This window comes from Trachinotus anak, unplaced genomic scaffold (genome assembly GCF_046630095.1).
Source record: "Trachinotus anak isolate AG129_WGS33_773 ecotype Australia unplaced genomic scaffold, CSIRO_AGI_Tana_v1 ptg000045l, whole genome shotgun sequence".
Taxonomy (NCBI): Eukaryota; Metazoa; Chordata; class Actinopteri; order Carangiformes; family Carangidae; genus Trachinotus; species Trachinotus anak.
In genome coordinates this window covers 175824-203552 of record NW_027273896.1, presented here as the reverse complement: position 1 = coordinate 203552, position 27729 = coordinate 175824, and the positions used below count along the sequence as shown (strand labels likewise).

At 39.3% G+C, this 27729-nt stretch overlaps 2 protein-coding genes across 2 annotated transcripts; one reads left to right on the top strand and one right to left on the bottom strand.

The window, feature by feature from the left end:
• Positions 1 to 103: 103 nt before the first annotated feature.
• LOC139615276 (acidic mammalian chitinase-like) lies at positions 104 to 27729 on the bottom strand. Its single transcript, XM_071473090.1, has 6 exons — positions 26822 to 27729; positions 25663 to 25821; positions 24512 to 24710; positions 4500 to 4616; positions 3948 to 4080; positions 104 to 1762 (listed from the first exon to the last, which is right to left on the bottom strand). Exons 3-6 carry the CDS (start codon positions 24536 to 24538, stop codon positions 1401 to 1403), a joined length of 639 nt encoding a protein of 212 aa, XP_071329191.1. The 5' UTR covers positions 24539 to 24710; positions 25663 to 25821; positions 26822 to 27729; the 3' UTR covers positions 104 to 1400.
• LOC139615275 (piggyBac transposable element-derived protein 1) lies at positions 5627 to 11349 on the top strand. Its single transcript, XM_071473089.1, has 3 exons — positions 5627 to 6776; positions 6881 to 7045; positions 7207 to 11349. Exons 1-3 carry the CDS (start codon positions 6530 to 6532, stop codon positions 8019 to 8021), a joined length of 1227 nt encoding a protein of 408 aa, XP_071329190.1. The 5' UTR covers positions 5627 to 6529; the 3' UTR covers positions 8022 to 11349.

Here is a 27729-nt window from a genome sequence, read left to right as displayed (position 1 = left end):
CGTTAAACCGTTTCTGTGAGAAGGCTGTACATTCACAAAAACTACATTTCCCACAGACCATCGTGATATTTATTTCACAGGGCGTAATTTATTTAAAGATATAATCCACCAAAAAACAAACAAACAAACAAACAGTGGCTTCAGAAAGGAGGGAAAAGTTAAATCCCCAGGACTGTTTTTATTATGAATAGGACGCGTTTAAAGCTGCTCTGGGGGCTGTGCTGTGGACGGTATTTACAGAAGGCTACTGTACAATCAAGAAATGTCACAGATGAAGCTGATTACACATGCTAAAGAGAGAGCTTCAACATAAACAGCCCAATAAATGCACCGGCCTACAAATTCAATAGATTATAATATATGAAACTTCACAGGTACAGTACATTTCTGTTTATGAGTTACAGTGGATATTGAGCTTTGAGGATGTGTGTGTGTGTGTGTGTGTGTGGTCATTATGATCAAGACAGATGTTGGTAAAAAAAAAAACTCATTCAGTGACGGTGGATAATAATAATAATAATAATAATATATAATATTTATTGAAGCAGACATTTTTGTCATTGAAGGACCTCAGTGTAATTTTTGAAAGGGAAGAACAAGGGTTAAGAAAATCCATTAATGAAGATTCACTGTTCAGTTACATTTTGTCCTCACTGACCTTCATGTACTTTGACTTTAACATCCCATAAATAATGTGCATGACTCTACTGATAAAACAAGTTTTAAAGGTCCCATATATTTTACACTGTGTTATATTTGAAGTGTTGATCTCCATCAGAAGATATATTTGTGGATTTAAGAACAAAAAGCATCTCAGTGTAGTTTTACATCTCCTCTCTCAGGCTTCTCTCTGGAGCTCTAGTGACAACAGGTCAGTCAGCCAATCAGAGAAGAGGATCTGAGTAACAACAGGTCAGTCAGTCAGTCAGGTCAATGGCTGACTGTTTTCGGAGTGATACAATAAAAATATAGCAGATTTCAGGTAAACACCAAACCAAATCCTGCAATGTTGGATGGTGGGTCCAGATGGGCGGGACTTGGGGTGTGGCTCAGGGCGGTGACTCCTTTGTTGTGACATCACAAAGTTCCAGAAGTCCTGACGGCTGGTTTTAAGGCTCAGTGTCTGAATACAGGCTGTGTGCATTTCTCTGTGGACTGAGGCTTTGATACTTTCACAGTATTAATATAGAACCTAGAGCTGCTTTATAATCACAAACACATGGACATCTACCTTTAGACTGGATGGACCTTCAAATGTAGAACTACTCAGCTTCACCTTTAAATCTTATTGAAACAAACACAAATGTGAGTTATTAGAGTCATGTTTTGAAACCATGCTGCCCTGGCACTGCACTGTTTTCTTTTACAGTAAACCAGTCATCTCAAAATATTACAGCCAATCAGCTGTGACTCCACCAGGCTGACAGGAGGAGCAGAGCGGCTGTTACAGAGCTGACCATAAGAACAGTGTTTGATGGGAGAACTTGGACTCCGCTGCTCTGCTCTGTTCCCAGACTGTGGCACCTGGTGACATATGTCGTCCTCTGCACACACCTGTAGACAGTGTTTGGACGGTCTGGTCTCACATACAGTCCATTGGCTCTGTGTGTGCAGAAGCTGCTGACAGGATACACAACAGTGATGTTGTGGAAGCAGCTGTTGTCCGGTTTGGCTGTGGTGAAATGCTCCTGTGTGCTTTCAAATGGAGAGGTGGAGGCTGTTGGGGGAGGTTCAGGGACAGCTGTTTCCTGAGTTTTCCAGTCTGGAAAAAAAAAACAACTTTGTTTTTCATGAGCAATTTTTTTTAATGAAGTTTAAGATAATAATATACACAGATGACCTGAACACAGCAGCCCATCAAATCTCAAAGGAAGCAGAGAGAAACCAACACCTGAGGTTAAAAAGTGAGGAAGGCGACTGCAGGACGACACCAGGTTGTGAGGAGCCTACTTTTTTGATTTGGCAGGAAGAGGACTCTGAGGAGGGTCCGTTACATGTAACGTTAGCTGACAACAACGTGGAGTCTCTTACTGCTAATTTGAATGTGTTACCAAACGTCCATATACAGTAAATGACTAGAGGAAAAAGAATAAAAGGCTGTGCCGTTATTTCTTGCACTTAGCTCATAAGAGGGCAGTTCCAGAATTGGAGGACAGTTTATGCATCAACATCTATTCACTCTTTATTATGTAATTAAGCAAACAGTATTAATGGTATTAAACCATCTAATTAATTAATTTGATTCATCTGGCTCAGGCATATCATTTTTTAAAATGTATATTTGTTGATAAACATTAAAGACATTTAAACAAAGTTTCGTGAGAGTTTGAAGAGTTTGTAAAATTCAAAATTTAGCCTTTTTTAAATTTTTTACTGAAAATGCATATCGGTTCCAATTATTGGATAGATATGAGTGTTCTTATGGTCAGTATATACTGTACACTACCCACTAAATTATCAAATTAGTATGCCATTACCACGCTGACTGGTCACACTGGAGTATACAGCCAGTATCCCAGAATGCATTTCATACAAACTGGCAGTGACAGTGGGGATTTTAAAGAAACCTGTTATAATATTTGCTAAAAACACCTTAAATATGTCACTTTCAGGTCATAATGTTTCCACGTAGACTTCAGGTCTGTTTATATGAACACCGTCTGTTTGTAAATCTGATGAGACGATTTCAGAGCGTGATGTAGAGCAGCCGGTGAACTGTACGCTGAAGTACCTGAATGTTGAATTGCCCTCAGAAGTATTATCTAGTTTTAATCAGCTCACTGGCTCCTAAAATATAAATGTGAACAGTTGAGGGGGGGGGGGGGGGGTGAGAGGTAATCCCTTAGCCACAATCACTCTTTATACATTATATCTGTAAACTCTAAAATCACATATTTACATCACAGAGATTTATTAAGAATTAATCTTTAATTAATATATATATATATATACCGTATTTTCCGGACTATAAGGCGCACTTAAAAGCCTTTAATTTTCTCAAAAAACGACAGTGCGCCTTATAATCCGGAGCGCCTTATATATGGATTAATTCTGGTTGTGTTTACTGACCTCGAAGTGATTTTGTGTGGTTCACGGCGCTCACGGCGCTCTGTCAAAATGTTTTAGTACGACTTTGGTAAACTACAAAGCCGCACCGCTTGCAGCATCACGGCTACCGTAGTCAGGAGCGTCGCGGAGTAATACATACTGTGCTTCACCATAATATTACAGTGTGTGTGTATAAGGACCTATAAGGACTTATTGTGAATACACTAACGTTTGATTTAGCGGTATCAGACTGTGTTTTTTTACGTGTTACAACTGAACAAGGTTGGGAGTTAGTGTGAACGCGTTTAATAAAGTTTGACTTATCTGACTGTCTTGTTTCACTTAATGCGCCTTATAGTCCGCTGCGCTTTATATATGAAAAAAGTTCGAAAATAGACCATTCATTGACAGAGCGCCTTATAATCCAGTGCGCCCTATAGTGCGGAAAATACGGTGTATATATATATAAAATTTGAAAAGCCACAGTGCATCATGGGACAGTTGAGTATGTCCAGTATGCTCATGGCACACAGAAATCCACGCCCCATGCAGGCAGAACTACACACTCATTTTGACGTCACACTTGGTCTGAATAGTTTGTCAGTAGGAAGTTCAGTCAAATTTGAAGAAGTTCCCTCGAGGCGCTCCTGAGACATCGTGTCCACGAGAACGAGACGGAATAATAAAGGGAAAATAAACTGATGACTGACGCTGTGAAATGATTGATTACTGGTTCAGATTGGTCATGCCCACAGTAGCTAAAGAAAGAGGCCTACAGGGAGGTGTTTATACTCTGACCAGTGGTCTCTGCTGGACTGAGGCTCCAGTGAGATTGGCCCCTCAGGATGTCTCTGTGAGCTCTGCAGTTAACAGGATGGTGTTCAGAGCTGCAGACTCACCTTCACTCAGTTCTCGCTGTAGATGCGATATCAGAGGATATTTGCCCTGGTCACAGAACTGTCCAGAGAAGTCGTCCATGTCCAGATTCCACACAGCAGCTCCCCCCAGACCCCTGCTCCTCAGATAGTCCACCTGCAGGACAAACAGAGGAACCACAGGGACCCTGTTCACAGACGTGGACCAGGATAAGGTCATGTTGAAGTTGTCTCGACTTACAGACACTGTATTTAAAGACTGATTAAGATGTTTTATTGAAACTAGTTGAACTTTTTGATTCCTTTGCTTAAGAACCAATCACTAAGTTTGTCTCTGAAATGATAACACACGTCCCACATGTTGTCTGTGACCTCTCTAACCTCATGAGTTCAGTTCAGACTGCCTGTGTGTCAGACACATAGAAGTGAGTCTGGTTTATTTCAGAGACATCAGTTTGTGTTTGGATGAATCCACTCTGTGGTGAATAAATTGTCAGGTGTCTGACTCTAACTGCTCCTTCAGTGATGAATCCAGTATTGTGAACTGGACTGGTTCAGCTCTCAGTCCTACTGCACCTTAGCATTGTAGCTGCACCGGTTCTTAAAGCCCACCCACTGGCTGCCTTTGACGGCGTAGGGAACTCTCTGACTCTCCATCCAGTGCACGGAGCTGCCCTTCAGGAAGGAGCAGGTCTGGAGAGGAAACAAACACATTCACGTGTCATGATAATTATTCTGTCTGCTGTAAGAAAACCTGCAATAGGACACAGTTGGGCCTGCAGCTCCTGTGTTTGGACTGCACTAACTGGGAAGTGTTCAGTCTGGATGAGTTCACAGAGGCTGTGACGTCATACATCAGCTTCTGTGAGGACTGCTGTATCCCATCACGCACCAGGGTGAGTTATAACAATGACAAATCCTGGTTCACAGCTAAGCTCAGTCAGCTCAGGAGGCAAAAGGAGGAAGCTTTCAGGAGTGGGGACAGGGACAGGTTTAAAGAGTCCAAGTACAGGTTTAGCAAAGCGGTGAGAGAAGCTAAACGACTGTACTCTGAGAAACTTCAGCTCCAGTTCTCAGCCAATGACTCTGCTTCTGTCTGGAAAGGGCTCAGAAAGATCACTAACTACAAACACTCGCCTCTGGCAGGAGGCTGCGGTTCTTCAGGAAGAAAAAGCAAGAGCATTGTTTCTATACTCGTGTGAATCAGAAGCACAGAAGGTAGAAAAACGAGCCGCCTGTGACAGTGACGTGGGTAATACTATGGGAACACAATACAAACAGGCAAAGGACAAGCATTATAAACACAAATGATAAAATTAGAAAGAAGTGTAAGAAAGACAAAAAAGAAAATAAATTGGGGAAAAAATTATATACATATATACATATATGATAAATTAAAGTAGAGGGGCATTAATGGTTTTCAGCAAGCTTGAGATCTTCTATTAAGTTGTAAAGCTTGACAGCGTTCTTCTTTTGTGATAGAAAATATTGACATAGTTCTTTGTGAAATATGTAGAAATTTGGTTGGGTCTTTTTTATGCAGGAAAAATTTTCCAAGGATAATGAATGTGTTGATTGCCAGGTCATGAGTAACATTCTTCCAAATCATGCCATAAAGAACATCTTCTTTAGTTAATACAGGAAAGTTAACAAAAATAGGGTATAGCCAGTAATGTAGATCCTCCCAAAATATATTAGCAAATTTACATTCATAAAATACATTTTCCGTTGTTTCTATTTGATCGTCACAAAAGGCACAGTTGTTATAATCAAAGCCAAATCTATGTCTTAAAATTCTCCTGAGGGATAAATACCATGAAGAATTTTAAATTGGATTTCCTTAGCTTTTGGTGGTATTGGATACTTGAAAAATTTGGCTCTCAATTTCTCAGCATCAGTTTTGGAGAAGAATTTTAGTATTGAATTTTGTCTTGATGGAAATGGATGTAATACCTTGATGAAAGCTTTCCGAATTGTAATGCTGGGCATTTTCAGATTTGCGAGCGCTTGACCATTCACCAAAAGGTTAGGGAGACAAAGATCTGCATTACAGAGTCTAACATAGTACGGTAAAAATTCAAGATGGCGGCAAACACAAGGGAAGATTCAAGTGGCAGCTCCAGACACAAACATCGACCAGATAAGGAGTCCTGTCATATTTTTTGGCTTATTCTGATTTAGATATTTATAGAAGTGTTGGACATTTGCCATGACAAGCAAATTTAAAAAAAAAAAAGTGTAAAAATAAGAACTTAGTATGTCGCTAAACATGAAGTACACGTATGTGGACTTATGGACTGACGCTCCTCGAAACCGCTAATATGCTAGCAAACATGCACACATGTAAAATAAGAAAAAAACTCTCTCTGGTGTAGCTAAAAGGCTGTACATTGTCCCAATCTAATAAATAACAAATTGCTAAATACATACATACATACATAGATTAGTTGGGTTAAAAATGTTAAATAAAAATAAAAATGTAATATGCTAGTAAAAATGTGCACATGTAAGTTAGCTTTCAGCTGCAGCTAAAAGCACATTGTACCATTGAAATAATGCACAAATAAATAATGCATGAATGACATTGATTTGTATTTGATTTTGTCATGTTTCTATTTCCAGAGCGTTTTTCTGTGCAAAAAGCATTGGAGCTTCTTGGGTTAATTGATGGAGACAACTCAGATTTGGACTTGTCTGACAACGATGATCCCATCCTGGATGAAAATTACCAACCATCACCGCAGGAGCAAAGCAGCAGTGAGGATGAGGGTGACATTAGTGATGATGACGACCCCATTCCTGAGCCCACTAAGCACAGCAGAGGACGTAAACGTCACCATAGTGCAGATAATGGTTAGCCAAGACCCAGTAGATATTTGTTTATTTTATGGAGTTAGGGCCTCAGGGCTACGTGAAGGATTGGAAGCAAAATGCTTATTTACAACATTTGTTGACAGGTTCATTGACAGGGACAGAGAGTACAGGTACAGGTATAGGTTCATCCCGCACTCCCAGACGTCAAACTCAAACGATTGAGTCTGATAGGTCAGAAGATGACTTGGAAGAGCAAACACCAGGACCGAGTCAAACCAAAAAAAAGAAAAAGGGAGAGTCCAAACAAGGTAATGGTTATTATTTTTGGCACGCCTTGAGAGTAAATCTTCAAATTTCATATAAACATCCACACAGATTCAAGTATTTTATGCACCAATACACCTCAATTGCTTACATGGGTAAAATGTAACTTACTGCAATAAATACTACTTTTATTCTGGTTGTGCAGGACGTGGAATACGCTGGAAGGCTACTCCATTGACGCCAAACCTTGCAGAGTATCAGCATCAGGATGAAACCAATCTAGACAGACATGGCTGGACCCCAATAGACTATTTTGAACAGTACATAGATAGAGATTTGATGACAATGATTTCAGAATGCTCTAATGTTATGTCACTATCTAAGAGTGGGGACCCACTCAACATGTCAGTAGATGAGGTTTACCGCTTTTTTGGTGCCTGTATTTTGATGTCCTGCATCCGATACCCAACCATTAGGATGTACTGGTCCAAAGCCTTGAAAATAACTGCCATCACTGACAGATTCACACGTGCCAGATTCTTCAAACTGAGGGGAGCAATAAAAGTGGTAATTGATGATGATGTGCCAGATGACCTGAGGATGTTGGACAAATTCTGGAAGGTGAGGCCTTTTCTGAATCGGATTCTGCAAGGCTGCAAGTCTCTTAATCGACCTGATTGCGCATCTATTGATGAGCAGATGATACCTTTCACGGGAGCCTGTCCATACAGACAATATCTGCCAATGAAGCCAAACCCAGTTGGCATAAAGAACTTTGTTTGTGCTACAGCAGATGGCACGGTGCTTGACTTTGAGCTCTATGAAAGTACAAATTCACTGATTGAGAAGGTCGAAGAACCAGAGGGCCTGGGTTTGGAAAGCGTAGTCATCGAGCGTCTGTGTCAAACTCTGCACCGTGGCACAAAAGTGTATTGTGACCGGTTCTTCACCACAATCAAAGGTGCACAACGAATGATGGAGAAGGAGCTGTACATAACTGGTACAATAATGAAGAACTGACTCGCTGGAGCCGACCACAAGTTACCCAGTAACAAAGCCATGAAAAAAGCAGGAAGAGGTACCTCATCAGAAGTTTCCACTGAGGATGGAAAGTTGTGTGTAGTGAAGTGGTACGACAACAAACCAGTATTGATGATGTCTGTTGTTCATGGTACACAGCCTGAAGACACCTGCCATCGCTGGGACAAGAAATTGAAACAATATGTCACTGTCTCGCGACCAAGCATTGTCCGTGAGTACAACATCAAGATGGGTGGTGTTGACTTGATGGATAGAATAATTAGTTACTATCGCATGAGCACCCGCACTAAGAAGTGGACAATGCGGATGGTAATGCACTTCACGGATCTGGCTTTAGCCAACAGCTGGCTACTCTACCGCAAAGACCATCCAATCAGTGCTGGACCAAAGACAAGACCCATCCAGTTCCTTCAGTTCCGTATGGAAGTGGCTAAGATCCTCTTGGCCCAGCATCGCGGTGCAGATGCAGACCTTTCAGAACAATCAGAGGAAGAAGAAGATACAAGTCAAGGGGTAAAACGTCATGTGACAGAGTTGCCCCATGTCTCGGTCCGCAGGAGGGCTAATGCCCATCTCCCAGAAATGATTGGCCTGAAGAATGCGATGCGCTGCAGACAACCAGGCTGCACTGGTAGAACCCGAGTGCATTGTGTGACCTGCAAAGTGTTCTTGTGCTTGCAAACTGAGCGTAACTGTTAATCAGCCTTTCACACATAGAGATGTGTGATTAGTCACATTCCTCCTCCAACTCCTCTTCTCCAACTCTGTGAAGGTCAATCAATCAGGTGACCCCTGGGCCTCCGTAAGCAGGCTGGGCCTCAGGGATCACACCCTTTCACATATCCTTTTTTTTTTTTTTTACATTGCCAATACAAAATTTCACATGAGCCATACTGTAACTGTGCCTGTCAAAAAGGGGCAAAAATGTTGTTTTTTTATTTTGTTTTGTTTTTTCACTATATGTTTTCATTTTGTTTTGTTTTTTTCACTATGATGTTCAACACACATTAGTAGCCTGATGCAACAGTGACAATTTACAAATTATTTGAATGTTTAAAGTCTTATAAAGTTTTATAGATGATGCTTCATTTTTATTCTAATCAGGTTCCAAATAAGCCCAAATAGCAAAGAGAAATAAAAAATGCATATAAAAAAATAGCTTGGGCCTTAGGAGGAATCATATAATACTGTTTCCAATCATTGATATTAAATTTTAAGGAAAACCTCTCATAAGACATTATAACTCCACTATATTATCCAGTAAGTGGAACACAAACCAAATTCCTTTGTCAAACCACTCTTTGTAAAACAGGGATTTGTTCCTAAAAACCATATATCTACAGTTCCACAGTGGGGTGTGCATACGCCATGAATGTGTTATAAGACCTGGATGCCGGATCTAAAAATGGCGCCCATTCAGTTCAATATGAGTTGCTCGCCTGGCATATACCATGGATGTATTATTTTTTGTTTGTTGTTTTTTTTTGTATTATTTTGATGAATTATTTTTTGAGCGTTTATTGTTTTCTGTAATTTTGTCATTGATCATCAAAAAATGCACTGCTTTCCTATTTGTCATTTTGAAGGTGTGGGTGTGCTTAGTCAGTGCTCCTCCTTTACATTATCGCCAAACCACGACACTTCTTCACACATGCGGTACAGACACGGTTAACTGAATTGCAAGACCTGTTTGTAGCTAGCTGCTCTCAGCAATCCAATTAAAACTGTTAATACCTTTGATTGTTGTTCATTCTTTTCTCTGGTTCTTATAAGTTGTATTAGTAGTTTTGTATAGTTTCACAGTTGAGTTTGCACGTTTTGCAAGCTGTGTATTTCTTTTAAGTTAGCAGCTCACTTGGTGGCTATTGGTTTAGTGATTAGCCAGCTAGCTAGACAGCTCCAGGCCAGCTATAGCTGATTTGTTGCTAGTCACTGGAGTTGGCTTGTTGGGTATAAAATATTTTTACAGAAGGCTAACACGATTCGTTTTATTTAGCTAGCTGGGTAAATCTTCCAGCATGGATAGGTGGCTCATTAAAAAACAGGCACCCTCAACCCCAGTGCATGCTGCCTCCACTGTCGAGCCCAGCACATCTACCAACACTGAGCAAAGCGTTACTGCCTTGGTGTCAGGGGCAGCAAACTTCCGTCCTCCACAAAATCCAGACACAATCCTCCAGCTCTGCCGTGTCCGATCCTGACTTAAATATGGATAGCCCATCCCAGCCAATTTTAAGTAGTTACCCAAGCGCCCATTTGGACAAACTGTGAGAAGCTTTAGTGCAGGCTGGTACCAGTTTCGACCATGGCTAGAATATTCTGTCTCGCGTGATGCCTGCTTTTGCTTTGCCTGTCATAAATTTGGTGTTTCCAATTCCGAATGAGAGGACATATTCACAAAACGTGGATACACTAATTGGAAGAGAGCGCTTGAACGAGACGGTGGTTTCCTTCAACATGCCTCTAGTATTCCCCACGTTAGAGCGATGTCTTGTCATGGCAGGAATACCAGCACCGCTCGGAGACAGGTGAAGTATCGTTCAGCAACTGGGTCAAACCCAGATAGATAAGAACAGGTACTATGTTAAAAGCATAGGCAAAGTCATTCAGTTTCTCACTGTAAATGAGCTAGCTCTCCATGAGCACCATCAGGGGGATGGGGATGAGGCAGGTCTTTTAATTAGGCTGTTTGATTACACCTTTCAAAAAGATCCCAAACTCGCAGAAATTGCAAAATGCATCCCTGAAAACGCTAAATACACATCAAATGTCATTCAAAACAAAATAATTGAAACCCTTGCCAAAATGGTTTTAAAAGATATCAGGGCCAAATATGAGGAAGCTGACTCTCCTGGACTTTGCATTAAAAGTGATGGCACCAGGGATCGCTGTAACATTGAGAACTTATCAATGATAATAAAATTTGTCTGCAACTCCATCCCAGAAGAACATTTAATTCGCTTGATTGACTTGAGTCAGCTTGATGCTGAATATGTGTGCAACCAAATTCTCTCTCATCTCTCTGACCTGGGATACAATGCTGACAATTTAGTGTGATGTCTGGGGTGAGGGGCGGTATGCAGACTTTGCTGCAACAAAAAGTAGGCAAGGACATTCCGTATGTGCACTACTACAACCACAAACTCCACTTGGCAGTGGTGCATGCGATGCAATCAGAACCTCTTGCAAAGAAGTTCTTTGAATGGTCCAATTCATTCATTCATTGAAAAGACGGAACTTCTTTGACATTGGCAAATTTCTCCTCCATGTGCTTGGCTGAAGCCAGCCAATTCAATTCTGCAGTCACAAACAGTGGATTTCTGCACTGCAGGGGAGGTGGTGACCGCTTCACTGGGGACATTGAAGGAGATGAGATGTGACTTGTTCTGGGAGGAGCATTTCTCTCAATGTGGAAATACCAATCCTCCTAAGAGGAGAAGGGCAGTGAACTCACAGCTTGACAATAGTGTTGTCTTGTCAACTACTGGGCATGGTGACTCTGATAGCCAAACTAGCACTCCAAATCAGTCTTTTAAAAGAGCTATGTTTAGCATTCTTGATAGAGCTATTGTGGAGATGGAGACAAGATTCTCTCGAAGAAATGTTGATTTAATGAGGGCCACATCATTTCTCCTGCCAAAATCAGCATCTTTTCTTGACCACTCTCTCCTGAAGCCACTTCAAGTGCTTGCAGGTACAGAGCAAAATAGTATGAGTTTGCACAATGAAATTGCTGTGGCGAAAGTAATGTTGCTCAATAAACTGCCCACTGATGCAGACCTTTCTGCAGTATGCAAATGCATTCAGGAGTACAAAGAGGCCTTTCCCATGCTGCATAGGCTGTATGTCACAGCACTCATCATCAGCTGCATGTGAAAGCTCTTTTTCTACCTTGTCCCGCATTCTCACCCCTCTCCCCAGATCAATGCTGCATTCAAGGAAAAGAGATTTAGTCATTTTGGCACACGAGAAGACCATCACAAAAAATCTGGACATGAATCAATTTGTTTCAGAATTTGCCAAGGCTAACCGTAGACTGGTCCTGTAATTCATTTCTATACGCTGGAAACTGGCATCCTAGCTTCCCATAGAAATTAGTGCATTGAGCTATATTTTTACTGTTCTAGCTCCCCCATTGTCATCATATGTTATATGTGGTGATCCAATCATTTACTTAACATCATCTTAGAGCTAAACGCAGCATTCAGCAAGTAGCCTGTGTGATTTAATTGCACTCAGTAGGCAAACAGAGCATTTCTTTATACTGTCTCCATTCTAGCTTACTCACCTTTGTCTTCTTTTACCTTTATTGATGTTTACCCTAGCTCGCTATCAATTGCATTCTAGGAGTTCTACATTCCTTTTACACACACAAACAAAAAAATATAAATATATATATAATAAAAAATATAAATATATATAATAAATATATATAATGAAATATATACAAATATATAAAAATGAAAAATAATTTTAAAAATGTTTCATTGCATCTGCTAATCATATAGGGCCTAGACATCGTTCTATCCTAGGCAGAACTATCCTAGTTCATCATACAAATGTTCATCATACAGACACTGCTGCCTGACACTGCATTCTATTCTATTGTAGTCTACTGAAGATCCAAACCAAAATTTGCTCACAAGTTTTCCTCTCTAGTTCATCATACAAATGCTTATCATAAAATCTAAATCTAAATTTTACAGAGTTCAATTATTTTTTTCTTTTTCACGGGGTAATGGCCCTGGAACCTCCTACAAAAATTGGATGCTGTAATTGTATTCCTTTTGTGCCCCCCGCTATTTAGGAAAAGCAACATTTTTGTTGTTGCCCACTCAAATAATCCAAATGCCCACCCAAAGATGACATCCTAGTAACACCTCTGTTTCAGCAATGAGTTATGAGTACCAGTAGTAGAGTATTTTTTGACAGTGCTAACTATACTAAGCTTCTACTAGAATTAATTTGGGGTGCTATCCCAATCTAAAATCTCCACTTGAAATTATTTCTTACAGATGCAGATGAATACCATGTCTTCATATGGATTGCTTGTGCACTTTCAAGTCTTTTAATTCACTTAAAGTTCATTTAACTGTGTGGCATTCACAATCAGACATTGGGCAAGCAAGTAAACCCAAAGTTGAGTTTCACTGCCGGTTATGTGAATACATGGAGCCATGCACTGAAGCTGGGTTTTTCACACACTTGCGCAGCCATTTAAAACTTAAACAAAGAGTCATGTGTCCATATGAAGGCTGTCATTTTCAGAGCAATGTATATTCTACTTTTAATGCACACAAATCTAAAGTCGAGGCGACATTGAGTGTGAGTTTGAGGAGTCTGTAGATGACATACAGGGTTTAGAAATTCAGAAGAGAGAAACAGAGTAATGCTACCCTTCATCACTAAACAAAACTAAATCAGGCACATCCGAAGGAAACCTACGCACTAAGCATCTGATATCAGGCATACTGGATAGCAAAATCATTATGCAAATGCACTTGTCAATGTGCCATTACCATTAAATTATTCAGCTATGGGGAATGATTGCAATGGGTACATGGTGATGAGAAATCATGAAATGAAAAGTCTGATGTAAAGTAAAGGTTTTTCTACCTTCTCTGCTTCTGATTCACACGAGTATAGAAGCAATACTCTTCTGGAAAATGCAAACGATACTGCACATAACTGAAAGTGCTGCACAAGAAATAATTCAGCAGATTAACCGGATCCATTTACTTTCACAGTCATTACTATGAAAAGTGCAATCCATTAAATTATCAGTGAGCATTGTGGTGATGTGGATAACTCTATAGTGACATTGTAAGAGTAGTTTCACAAAGTAATGTCCTGCTAAAATTCACCAATGCAGAAGGATTGCTATGAACAGCTGGCAGGAGAGCATATTATATACTTTGAGAATTTCCAGTTGAGTTTCTTCTTGACAGAGATAGTCATCCTGTTGTATATGTCCCCATTCTGAATATGCTGCAGGCCTTGTTAAGCAGTAAGGATATTTTGGACAAGGTACTGCATGCAGATGTGATTTCATCGGACAGATACCACTCGTTCAGAGATGGCTCTAATTTTAAAGAAAATGTTCTTTTGAATGTGGAAGAATTTAGGATTGCTTTTGGACTATATATAGATGAGTTTTAAGTGGCTAATCCACCGGGGACATCCAAGAAAAAACACAAATTGTGTGCCAAATATTGGGTACTAGCAAATTTTGATCTCAAATATCGGTCAGCTCTTCACTTTATTCATCTTTCACTTTTGTGTAAGGTTAACACTGTGAAAGAACATGGCTATGCAGAAGTTCTTCATCCTCTCATACAAAATCTTGCAACTCTTGAGGAGCATGGTGTTTATGTTGAACAACTAGCAGAAAGTGTTAAAAGCTCTGTATTGTATGCAGCAGCGGACAACTTGGGGGCTCACTCTTTGGCAGGATTTAAGGAGAGTTTTGGAGAAAGGAATTTGTGCTGGTGTTTGGTGCAAAATAGTAACATAAATAAACTAAAATAAGATTTAAGTAAAATTAATGGTAAAATTAAAAGTTAAAAAATTAAAATAAAATATTTACAACAAAGATGTGGGATATTTGATGAAAATGAATGAAAACCTCACACCCTTTCATGTTGTGAATGGTTTTCCGCCTGACATTTTGCATGATTTTCTGGAGGTTGTAATACCAGCAGAATTGTCACTATGTCTTCAGGATTTGATCACCAAGAAGTATGTTACTTTGGATTCCTTGAATAAGGCTATTAGGCAATTTCCTTACACTTTTTCAAACAAAAACTAACCAACCACAGATCATTCCAAAGACCTTTATCTCTAAGGGAACCACTGGGGGAAATGGCCATGAAAACTGGTCTCTCCTGAGGCTCCTTCCATTGATGCTAGACCATGATATGATAAGTGTGGGAGATACTGACGCTTCTGAAAGATGTACTGGAGTTCGTCTTTTCATCACACTTCACTGAAGAGTTAATCCACTTCCTGGAGTGAAAAATCTCAGAACATAGAGAATTACTGCAGAAAACTTTTCCAAACTTCGTCCAAAACATCATCATATTGAACACTACCCTCAAATGATAAAATCCTTTGGCCCACTGGTAGATGTGTGGACAATGTGTTTTGAGGGGAAACACAGCTTTTTCAAAAAGGTTGTGCATGACACTCGTAATTTCAAAAATGTAGCACATACCTTAGCTGTATGACACCACAAGATGATGGTCTTCCATTTAAATTCCTCAACATTTCTCAAGCCTGCTTTACAAATTGTCAAAGTGAAGTCAGTTATGGTCGCATCTTTTCCTGAAAATGTTCAGAGTTTGCTAAATCAGCGAAATGCCAATCAAAGAACAGTGCTGGTTGCATCGTCTGCATGTGTTCATGGTTTTAAATACAGTGCAGATATGATAATTTCAGTTGGCGGATGCTCAGTTCTCGCAGAGTTCAGGCAAATAACACACATTGTTGTCATCAACACAAAAGTCCTGTTAGTCTGCAAGCTTTTGAGCTCTTGGTACATGGAACATTTATGAGCTTATGAGTTTTGTTTCAGTGGGGAAGGATCTCTCACCGTCACTCAGCTGTCCGAACGAAAGTGACTTTTTTCACCTACTCTAGGACCTGGTAGTAGCTACAATTAATGCTAGATTGACAACAATATGAAAACGATGGACAACAGCAGCTAACGTTGGAATACCTGAAACAATAGCTAACAGTAAATGTTGCTAGAAGTTTTGGCCAAGTGTAACTTCACATAACTTCAGAGCATGACTTTATACCGATGTTAATAACGAGCTTTACAATGTGGGACGGCAGCAGCTTGAATGAAGACAGTGTGCTGCAAGGACATCAATACGTGACGTTAATAATGCGTTTTATGACTCCAGGAAGTAGCCCTAGCCGAAAAGGCGTTTGGTTACCAAAGGCTTACAGCAAAAACATAACTTTTGACAGCATTAATGGCTAGTTGCCTCCAGCTGAAAGAGGGGGTTTCTTACCTCTCCAAGAAAACTTGTGATGTCGTATACTTTATCATGGATGATGAGCCATGTGTCATTGCTCATATTGTGCCATCTTATTTGCTCTAACATGTAATATTTTACATCACTTCCTGCTGTATCTCCGTTTTCCTCACCATTGGCACTATTAGCAGATCCATTGCCTGTATTAATGAGGTTGTTGTTAATTTCCTCACCAATTCTTACGTAAATGTGAGCAACCTATATCGACTGAGCAGCTAGCTAACGTTAGCTTCTCTTAGTCAAGTATGGATGGATATAACGCTAGCTACGTCCAGTTCAGTTTCCACACATTCCTAATGTCACTAGAGTAAAGAAACGATATAAACAGCGCTCAAGTGCTAAACACTGTTGTGTTACGAAATACAAAACAGACTTACTCGGCACACAGGCTGACATGAGAAACAGACCAATAACAGGCGTGTTATTTTATCATAAAGCTCAAACAGGCCAACTGACCAATGAAAATGTGACTATCGGAGTTGTGACCAATCAGAATCGTCCACTTGATGATCATGAGATGGTGAATTTGGCATAACACGTCTTGTATGTGGACATATGTAACATCTCGAAACATTCTGCTTGTTTTTGGAATGTTTAAAAAGTCATAATAATTTTACCATTTCAACTGCTATAAAAAATGGGATTTGGGAATTTAATTGAAGTGATGTGTCACTTCAAATTTTAATTGATTATGGAATGAAAATAGCCTACTATATTGAAGCAATTTTTTGATTTTTACTCAGGGGAATAATAAGTAGTGATGCCATTTGCTACTGTGCTTTACGACCGGATAGCAGTTTTAAATGTGCCTCTTCCTGTGCTGATATGGGGCCTGTGAAGCATATGTTTTCTACTGATAAGTGAAGTAAACATCCACAAGATGATAGTGGGAGATACAATGATTCACAAAATACTTAGGATGTAAAGTCTGGATTTCATCCCATGAGGCCATATTCTTGTATACATATATTTGGCAAAGTCTTTAAGGAGATTTGTCCCAGGAGTAACTCAAAATGAAAGGACACTTTTTCAGTAAGCAGCATAACCTCCTCCTCACCTACAAAGCCATTAATGGTCAGGCACCATCGTACCTTGGAGAGCTTATACTTCCCTATTTTATAGAGAAAAACCCAACAGTTCCCACAAAGAGCAGCGCTTGGCGACAGGGGGGAGGAAAAACTCCCTTTTAACAGGAAGAAACCTCCAACAGAACCAGGCTCAGGGTTGGGGGGGGGGGGGGGGGGGTCTGCCTTGACCAGTTGGGTTTAGGAGGAGAAAAAGGAGGGGTGGGGGGAGGAGAGAGGAGAAAAGAGAGAGAGAGAGAGACCAGGAACAGCTGTGTAGGTAATGGTGTTATCAATAATAATGACAGGTAACAGTGGTTAATAGTAATGATGAGTAGTGGTAGATCTGGATCCTGCTGCTCCAGAGGCAGAGAGACCTGCAGAATGAGGACAGAGAGAGGGAGGGAGAGAGAGAGAGAGAGAGAGAGAGAGAGAGAGAGAGAGAGCCCAGTGCATCATCGGAATCCCCCAGCAGTCTAGCTCTATAGCAGCATAACTTTCTCTGTAACAAAGTAAGGTCTTGACCTTACCCTGTAAAGTGCCCTGAGATAATGTATATTATGATTTGGCGCTATACAAATAAAATAAAATTGAATTGAATTGAATTGAATAGCTGGCATTTATTTAACAGCAACACTGAACATAGTACAGTTCCTTTTCCTTCCAGTGTAATTATTTTTAGTCTTCAAAAACAACCCTAAAATTTCCTTCAGTCCAAATAGTTTGAGATTTAGTCTATTAGTTCAATTTCAGTTTCGCTTGTTGAAGAGTTGTGTATGTCTTTTATTCATTCAACCAACTCAGCTAAAAAAAAGCAATAACCAAAATAAACAACAAATCAGAGCTCTGAGAAAATAACAAACCAAATAAAATAAAATATGTTCATCTACCTGGGTAGTATGTTTTTTCCTTTAATTGGAGGGTGGTGAGATACAAAGCGATGAAGGAAGGTAGAATGAGTCAATCCTCTTGACTGGTGAGGAGCTCCTCGTCTCACATACACCGTAGGTCCTCGGCCCATCTGTGGTCAGTTCTTCACCCATTTGTCCAACAACAGTCTTTCTCCCTCATCATCATCAGTTGCAAAAAAAACCAACCTGCGTAAGCAGGCCAAAATGTTATTATTCTGTTGAATTTCTTCTAATTGACCTGTTTATTCAACTCAAGTTCTACTCCGATTGGTTTTTCAGAAATTGCGACCTTGTAAACACACTCAGAAAATAGCGAGGCAATATTACAGGAATTCTCATCAAAAGAAGATCTCTCACTATGACAGAGTACTGCACAGTGACCCAGCTACGTTAGCTAACAGTTAGCACACATTCACACTCACTACAGGCTATTTTGAGTGGGTTACAAAAGAATACCCCATCAAAGATAGATTTCTTTTCATTTCTAAGACAGATAGCTGTGTGTACTGTGTGATTCAATGATGATTTAATGATGTTCTCACTTTACCTCGTCTGTCTACTGTTTCCTGCTAGGTTGTATCTCGACGCACTGATCTGAAATTCATAGTTACCTCTGCAACTATGGACGCAGACAAGTTTGCAGCATTTTTTGGCAATGTACCTATATTCCATATTCCAGGAAGAACATTTCCAGTAGACATCTTGTTCAATAAGGCATGCTTATGTTTCCATTCTTCTTTATGTTTAGGCACTTAGAACACATCTCCATTATATTCCATCTTGATGCTAGATCCTTTTACAGCTAATAATAAGTTTGTTGTTGTTGTTGTTATTCCATATTTCAGGTGTTACACCTCATATGTAATTTTTCTGTGACTGTCTTAATAAGACTCTTTACATATTTTTTAAAAACTATGATCAGAGATTGTCATGAAATGTTTAACTTTTAAAATGTATTTAACCTTAAAAGTCTATAAGCTAGTACAGTAAAAAATATGTATCGCATTTAGTCATAATAGCACACAGCTTTCTATAGAAATACCCTTTGGACAATACATATACTGCAAATTAAAAGGATAACTAAACTTGGGCATATAGCAGTAAAAAGCTTGTCTCTACTGTAGTGTCAGAATTCTAAGGATTATGTTTTGGTTGTTGAAGGGTCATAACAGTACTTAGGAGGACTATGTGGAAGCAGCAGTGAAGCAGGCCCTGCAGATCCACCTCAGTGAGTTGGTGGGAGACATCCTCATCTTTATGCCCGAGCAGGAGGATATCAAGGTGAGGAACATGGCTGTTATTATCACTCAGGTGGTTGTTGTGTATTAACATATTGTACGAAGGATTGTGATTTTAATTTCATGTAGAAAACGTGCTGCATAAATAAATTCCTTTTCTTTTTTCTTCAAATTTCTGCAAAAAATAAAATGTCAGTTGACCAATAGGCCAATTTCCAAAAAAAAAATGATGTTGTTAAATGTTTTCTCACCCATGGGCATACATCGTGTTTCTGCCTTTTACATGTTTTTTTGGTACAAGATAAATGTTTTTGTACATGGTCCCTGACAAATAAATGTAATAAACTAAACATTTTATATTTAATATATATATTTCATTCATATTCATACATATTTTGTATGTTAAGGGAGAACAACAGATTGTCTATTTTGTTGTCTGAAGGGAATGAAAGTATTTGTCTCACCCTTAGCCAGATTCCAGGGGATTTAGGGCTTTGGGTATAAGGGGGGACATTTGATGATTCCCTGTATGGTTTGTTAACAGCAGATTATCTCTGATTAAGGTTTACCTGCCCAAAACTGGCTGCTCTGCTTCTTTGCTTTTCCTCTTCATAAGCATCTTAGACTCTGTCGTCTAATCATTTAAATCAGAACTGGCAAGGTTTTTGATCTCGCTCTTTTTTTCTCTACAAGTATTCTCAGCTGTCAGCAGTTCATCCTCCTCTCTCATGGTGATAGACAAATAAGTGTCACATTATACTTGCTTCACCCTCATGCCAGCAGACTTTTGATGGAAAAGAAGCTTATCACTTGGCTTATGCTTGTCCTTTCTACATTTTAAAAAGAATCATGCACTTGTGTGACCTTATAATTGTGTTCTCTTTTGCTTTGACACCAACAGGGCATCTGAGTTTCCCCTGAGTTTCCGTCTGAGTTTCCCCTCGACCCTGCCCTTTCTAAGATGCTGATTGTATTAAAATTCTAAATTAATCAGCTGGTTCATCTGTCTTGAGTTTGTATGACAACGTCTGTGACAGATCTTTTAAAAATAATCACACTCGAGGTATAGGATTAAGAATTACATTTAAGCAGAGGAAGCTCAATGTGTGATAATGAAGCTTGAAGGCTCTCCTGGGCTCTTGGCTTCCTTTGTCCTCCAGCAGGCCTCGCAAGCATCTCCTCTATGAGTTCAGTGTGACCAGGATAAAATAATTTGTTCGGTATGCCGGCTGCTCATCACCTGTCTCCCTGCTCACCAGCACAGATCAGTGGTGTGAATTAGTAAATGGCCCAGTCATCTGTTTTGTGAATAAATGTAGAACTGTGTGATTGAGTGTATCAGTGGCAAGAGCTGGAAGTGGGGGTCCCTTGTTGTTCCATATGAAGCACTGACAGGACAATACCACAGCTTTTAGTCTCCTAATGTATACATAGGGCTGGGTACACTGTAAATTCTAACAAGTTGAGTTTACTTAAAGAAATTTAGGAAACCAATTACTTTGGGAAAAGTAAGTAAACAAACTTAATTGTGTGAAGTAGTGTAAAATTATTATATTTAAGTGAGCTGTACTTTTTTCAAAGTTGTGAGAACTTAATTTATCTCAGTATAGTTCAATTCAAATCAAACTGTTACAACTCAAATATTTTGAGTCAATTCAATTCAATTAAATTTTATTTGTATAGCGCCAAATCATAATATACATTATCTCAAGGCACTTTACAGGGTAAAGTCAAGACCTTACTTTGTTACAGAGAAAAACCCAACAGTTCCCACAAAGAGCAAGCGCTTGGCGACAGGTGGGAGGAAAAACTCCCTTTTAACAAGAAGAAACCTCAAACAGAACCGGGCTCGGGGGGGAGGTGGTCTGCCTTGACCGGTTGGGTTTAGGAGGAGATAAAAAAGGGGGGGAAGGGGGAGGAGAGAGGAGAAAAGAGAGAGAGAAAGACCAGGAACAGCTGTGTAGGTAATGGTGTTATCAATAATGATGACAGATAACAGTGGTTAATAGTAATGATGAGTAGTGGTGGATCTGGATCCTGCTGCTCCAGAGGCAGAGATACCTGCAGAATAAGGACAGAGAGAGGGAGAGAGAGGAGAAGCACAAACTACAGGAGAGAAAAAAATACAAAGTTAATGGCATAAAGTAATCGAGAGAGAGAGAGAGAGAGAGAGAGCCCAGTGAATCATGGGAACCCCCCAGCAGTCTAGCTCTATAGCAGCATAACTAAGGGATGGGTCAGGACATACCTGAGCCAGCCCTAACTATAAGCTTTACTAAACAGGACAGTTTGAAGCCTGATCTTAAAGGTAGAGAGGGTGTCTGCCTCCCGAACCCACACTGGGAGCTGGTTCCACAGGAGAGGAGCCTGATAGCTGAAGGCTCTGCCCCCATTCTGCTCTTACTAACTCTGGGAACCACAAGTAGACCTGCATTTAGAGAGCGAAGTGTCCTGTTGGAAAAATAGGGAACTATAAGCTCTCCAAGGTACGATGGTGCCTGACCATTAATGGCTTTGTAGGTGAGGAGGAGGATTTTAAATTCTTTCCTGGATTTTACAGGGAGCCAATGCAGAGAAGCTAACACAGGAGAGATATGATCTCGTTTCCTAGTTCCTGTCAGTACTCGTGCTGCCGCATTTTGGATCAATTGGAGGCTTTTTACTGAATTTTTGGGACATCCTGACAATAAAGAGTTACAGTAATCCAGTCTTGAGGTAACAAATGCATGAACTAGCTTTTCAGCTTCCTTTAGACACAGAATGGGTCTGATTTTAGCAATATTGCGCAGGTGGATGAAGGCTGTCCTAGAGACTTTCTTTATATGTGAAGTAAAGGACAAGTCCTGGTCAAAATGACACCAAGGTTTCTGACTGTAGCACTGGAGGCCAAGGTGATGTCATCCAGAGTCAGTATATTATCACATAGTGTATCTCTGAGGTGTTTTGGGCCAATTACAATAACTTCAGTTTTGCCTGAGTTTAAGAGTAAGAGATTACTGGTCATCCAGGTTTTTATGTCCTTAAGACACACCTGAAGCTAGGCTACCTGGTTAGTCTCACCTGGCTTCATGGATAAGTACAGCTGGGTGTCATCTGCGTAACAATGGAAATTTATCTGGTGCCTCCTAATAATGTTTCCTAGAGGGAGCATATATAGACTGAAGAGTATTGGTCCTAGCACAGAACCTTGTGGAACTCCATGACTGACTGTAGTGTTGATAGAAGAGTCATTATTAACATGAACAAACTGGAGTCTATCTGACAGATATGACTTAAACCAGCTTAGTGCGGTTCCTTTAATGCCGACCATATGTTCTAGTCTCTCTAATAGAATCTTATGATCGAGTCATATTAACTTAATATATTCTGCCAAAACAAGTGGGCATCACTTGAAATTTGTATTACACTTCACTTGAGGTATCTTAGTGTAATCCACTTCAATAAAGTTGACAGGAACTCAATAAATGTAAGTCACATTAAGTTAATATACTGTGCCAAAGTAAGTGGGCAGTACTTAAATTTAAATAAATGCACTTAACATACCATAGTTTAGCTAACTTTAAAATAAGAATTCACAAAATCATCATGAAAATGTTTTCTTAAATTTAAGTATTTGTAAACAACAATAACAACAATCAACATGCTGTTGATTCTGAAACTTCTCTAGACAGAGACCATCAAGTTTGGCTGAACAATTTTTAGGTGATAGATAAACAAAAGGTCAGACCATCTCTTTAGCACCACATACACTTAGTTTTTAATGAGGTTTACCTAATTTGACCTTTATCAAAAAATTACATGTACTGTACTGTAATTTGAATAACAGTACTTGGCCATATGGCGATTTTTGTTAATACTGCAATTAATTGTTGAGCCTTAGTCCCAACCCTTCTGTTAGCAGAAAACCAGCCCAGTCAATGCAGGGGAGAGAAAATGGGGAAAAAATTATGCTAACCAGTTAGAGGCTAATCCTTCCTTGTAGTTTGCTGATTGGTTCAGCTAAATTATACCTTTCTCTAAATTATTTCTTCAATATTATGTGTTTGAGAGAGAGTGTAAGAGTGTAAGAGCATGAATGTGTGCGTGAGACAGAAAGCGTATGTCAGTATGAGTGAAAATCATTATGTGATGTATGAGTGAGACTTAAGAGTGAGAATGAGTGTGAGTGAGGTGTAATGATTGGTCTGGATGTAAGCTAACAGAAGGCTCTTGATACACAATGGACACTTTCCTGAATGTCTCACAGCAACAAACAGACTTGGCAACATTTAGTCTGTAAAAGTTTAAAACCTGAATAAAACCTGATTGAAACCTGATAATTAAAACTGTATTGTTACACAGAACTGTACTTGTACATACATCTTCAAAGCAGCTAAATTAAGTCCACTCTTGAACAACTTTGATATATTCAACATGTGTTACAGAGGCACACTACATTTTAATACTAAACATCACATACTGTATGCTCTTTTTCAACAGTTTTTACTCACTGGAAATTACATAACACCTGCACTGATGGCAGGGTCATGTGACCTGCCTAAGGATGTCTTCTGCTGTCTTTAAACTTGTTTTATGCTTTCAAATCGCAAATGCAAAAAACAGCGAGCAAATACAACAAGCTGCTATCTCAATAGATACTTATAGGTTTACTTTTGGTCTCCATTAACCTTTTTTATATTGTGGGCTCCCCAAGTACCTACTCCCTTTCTGCAATTATGAGGTAGCAGTAACTTAACACCCATAACACTGAACCAGATGAGTATGGAATGAAATGAAGCTGAACCAAAAAAACTAACAAAATCAAAACACTGCCATTCTTTTGACAGTTATTGTGACAATTATACATTTTTGTTAGAGGGATCATTCTAAGTGTGTTGTCTATCCAACATCTTTTCTTATTTCTTCAGAAAACAATATGGAAACCTCTGCAGCTCCACAAAAAAAGGCTGTCACACTTTCATTATCAAAAGATAAAAAAAGATGCAAGTGAAAAATAAATGCATGAAATATTCAATAATGTTTTGTTAACTGTTCAGCCCCATCAAACTCACACTCATTCACACACCACACTTATGTAGACAACCAGTTTAGCTATCCCTAGCCACAACATCTAGCCCAAAAGTGCATTTTTTAATGTTTGCAGTTTTGAGCTGAGCTTTTGTTGTCCAAGGTTCAACAATATCTTCTGGATGAACTCAAATGTGTTCTTCATACCTTTGGGGTAATCCAGATGGAGGGCATATATTAAGCCGAACAGAAGACAAAGTGCTTGACAGGTTGTGGGAATCTCATCCATGACAATGTTTCCTTCAAGGATGATTGCAATGCTGTTAATCACTGGTGGCGTGTCCTCAGTCATGACTCTAAGAACCCCAACAGGCACCTGGGTGAAGTCATCTGCAGTGTCCGAATCCTGCATTGAAAATAAAATAACACAAATAAATTCAGGGAGGGTGCTAAGACTCACAGTTATAGTGTGTTCATTTTGATGATTAAAGTGTCTACACAAAATCACATAGAAGAAACCACAACTCTGGAATACCGTCTTAGAGAGCTCTTTAGATTATGAGCAGGTAGAAATAGCTGCATTTCAGCACTAAGTCTGCACAAAAAGCATAAAAAAAAACAAACAAACAAAAAAACTATACAACTTCATCTGCGAAGCTCAGATTTGGCTCAAACTTTGCATGCATTGAAAATCATTTTAAACATAAATGTGTAGTTGCATTTTAGTGATATAACCCTCTAAAACAAATTTTATATCAGGAAGAAATGGAAATAAAACATTTTCACCATAGACTAAGATAGAAAATTGCTTTCCTTAAGCATCACATGTGATACATCAAATTTGTTTGTAACTCCCAACTGATTAAAAATAGGTCACTTGTTTAATGTTGTGACATCCCCACTTAAATATGTTTGGTTTGCAAAGTGTGAATACAGGCTATAATACCTAACTTGATTTAAGTTTGGGGGATTTTGTTTTGGCTTTTTGCAGTCCAGGTGCATTAGACCTAAGCCCTGACAAAGTTTACACACACCACACCTGAACAATGCTGTTTTTTCTGAAATCTGAGAACTGAACCTAAAGTCTGATGATGTCCTAAAATGTGCACTGTAGGATGGTCATATCATTATCATTATAAATGTACTTAGTGGGCAGCTGAGGAAGAATTTGCCGGAATTATCTCCAAGATACAGGGGCAGACATTGCAGGACAGCAGTGCGTGTTGTGATGATGTCATTGGTCTCATGGAAAAAAATAACAAAAAACAATAAGCAGAAGACTATATGAAGACCTAGTTGAAGCTTGCAGGCACACTGCCATAAGTTGGTAATGATGAAGAAATTGAAACAGCACTTGCTTGTGTATTGATTCGCTGGAGGAGGCGATCAAGTGATTGGCCGACAACTCCTTTTTTGGATTTGAAGAGGTCAATGAGATGAGTGGTATGGTGGTCCAGAACTTCGTAGAAGTCTTTCTTGAGGTTCTTACTGGCAACTCTGTAGAACTCGGCAAACACCTTGAGAAACAAAAAACACATCCAAAGGACCCTATTTAGCTAACTAACCCTATTTGACTGCCATATACAATACATTTCTCAAAAAGTAATGACCAGATTTACTCAATGATAAATCAATTAATCATTCAAATAATCTAACGAAACAGAGTAATCTACAATGAAAATAATGATTACTTGTGTTGTGGTTCAGTATAGTACAGTGTCAGTGGGCCACACCTGACTTTCTGTGAACCAGCCAGCGTTCCATCATCCTTTTAACTGGAGGCTGTTCTTCCACGATTTCTTTACATTGCAAAGAAAATGTCAGGTCCATCATTTTCTTCACATTGGCTGAGTCTGGAAGCCTTTTCTTTGCTTCACTTTCAAGCTATCTTCTAACAGACTCAAGAGTATCTGCATTTTCACCATCAGGAAAATTTGGCAAGAAATTTGTCTCACTTCTTTTTGGCCTTTTTATGTTACTACATGATTGTGCTCCTTCAGGAAAATCCCTATTCCTCTTGTTGCCATTCACCGTGACATTGGCCTCCTCATTTTTGTACGGAAATTCCCCATCTTAAACTTAATGCTATCTTTCGATCCACAGTATCCAGTGGGTGATCCAGCTTCTTTCAGACAGGGATGTTTTGCAATCAGTGCACTTCTTGACAGTTTTCCTCTGTGGGGTATGCTGTGTATTTGTACATTGTCTCTGCAAGTCTTTCTAAGATCACATGTTTCATGTCCCGAGAAACATCCATCCGAGTTCCATCCTTCATATAGACAAGGTCTCCCTGTCCCAGTCGGAAATTTACATCCACAGAGAATTCTGGAATATCAAATGCAGACGGCCAAGGATCCGGCCTCATCAGATTTTTCTTCACTTGTATACAGTATCATGTTGAGCTGCTGCTAACACACGGGCTAACATGCCAACAAAAAGTCGAAGAGTGGGCTTTCTTCCAACAACTCTCATTCCAAACATTAAATTATATTGACAAGACAAAAGCTTTACACTTACCGAAACCAATGTTAGAGTGAATGTCCCGTGAGAGCACTGGGGCCATGTGCATGGCTTTGACCGCTTGCTTGAGTTTACCTCCAGTGGTAGATGCGCGCTAACCGGAAATGGACATGCGCACTGGGTTGTGCAGCTCTGTAACTTAAGTCTCATACCACCAACTATGCTACTCACTCAGAAAAATCAAGTTCATATAACTTAATGAAACAAGTATGCAGGTAAAAAGTACAGAAAACTCAGTGTAAGAAAGTACATTTTAAGAACTAGTATGAATTAAGTTAAATGCACAATTTCATCTTTAATCAGCACATTGTTTGCATTTACAGTGTATTGAACCTGGATAAGTTTCTTTATAGGCACAGAATTCCTCACTTAGTTGTGAGGATTTGCCTTTTTTTCTTTGTCTTATATGACTGTCAATTGAGAATCTTTGGGTTTTGGACTGTGGGATTGACAAAACAAAAATATTTTAAGATGTCACTTTGGGCTTTTGGAAAGTTTGATGTCATTATTCACCATTTCCTGACATTTTACAGACAAAAACAATTAGTCTATTACTCAAAATAATCTTCAGATGAAATGATTCAAAAAAAAAAAAAAAAGTTAGTTAGTTGCAGCCCTTCTGTCAAGTACTTAAAGTTGGCGTCACATCTACTGTTAGATTTGCACTACTTTTTCCTTATTCTGTGTTTCGGCATTTTCTCATTGAAATTATCATTTCTGCAATTTTAGTCTGTAATTTATGTAGACATAGTTCTTGTTCAACTGAAGTTTGACTTCTTTAAAAACACGTTTATACTTCTCAAACCCCAACCCAAAACTGTGGTGTCACATCTTCACTAATATCAAACACATTTCAAATAATACAAAGCCTATTTATGCTTCACATTATTATTAACTATTTTTGG

What these genes read in the sequence shown, in the direction of transcription:
- LOC139615275 (XM_071473089.1), top strand. Translation starts at nt 6,530, where the DNA reads ATGTTTCTATTTCCAGAGCGTTTTTCTGTGCAAAAAGCATTGGAGCTT. An exon ending in TCACCATAGTGCAGATAATG is followed by an intron (nt 6,777 to 6,880) that starts GTTAGCCAAGAC and finishes ATTTGTTGACAG; the next exon opens with GTTCATTGACAGGGACAGAG. An exon ending in AAAGGGAGAGTCCAAACAAG is followed by an intron (nt 7,046 to 7,206) that starts GTAATGGTTATT and finishes CTGGTTGTGCAG; the next exon opens with GACGTGGAATACGCTGGAAG.
- LOC139615276 (XM_071473090.1), bottom strand. Translation starts at nt 24,538, where the DNA reads ATGCCCTCCATCTGGATTACCCCAAAG. An exon ending in GGTGCAGCTACAATGCTAAG is followed by an intron (nt 4,081 to 4,499) that starts GTGCAGTAGGAC and finishes TTTGTCCTGCAG; the next exon opens with GTGGACTATCTGAGGAGCAG. An exon ending in ACAGCGAGAACTGAGTGAAG is followed by an intron (nt 1,763 to 3,947) that starts GTGAGTCTGCAG and finishes TTTTTTTTCCAG; the next exon opens with ACTGGAAAACTCAGGAAACA.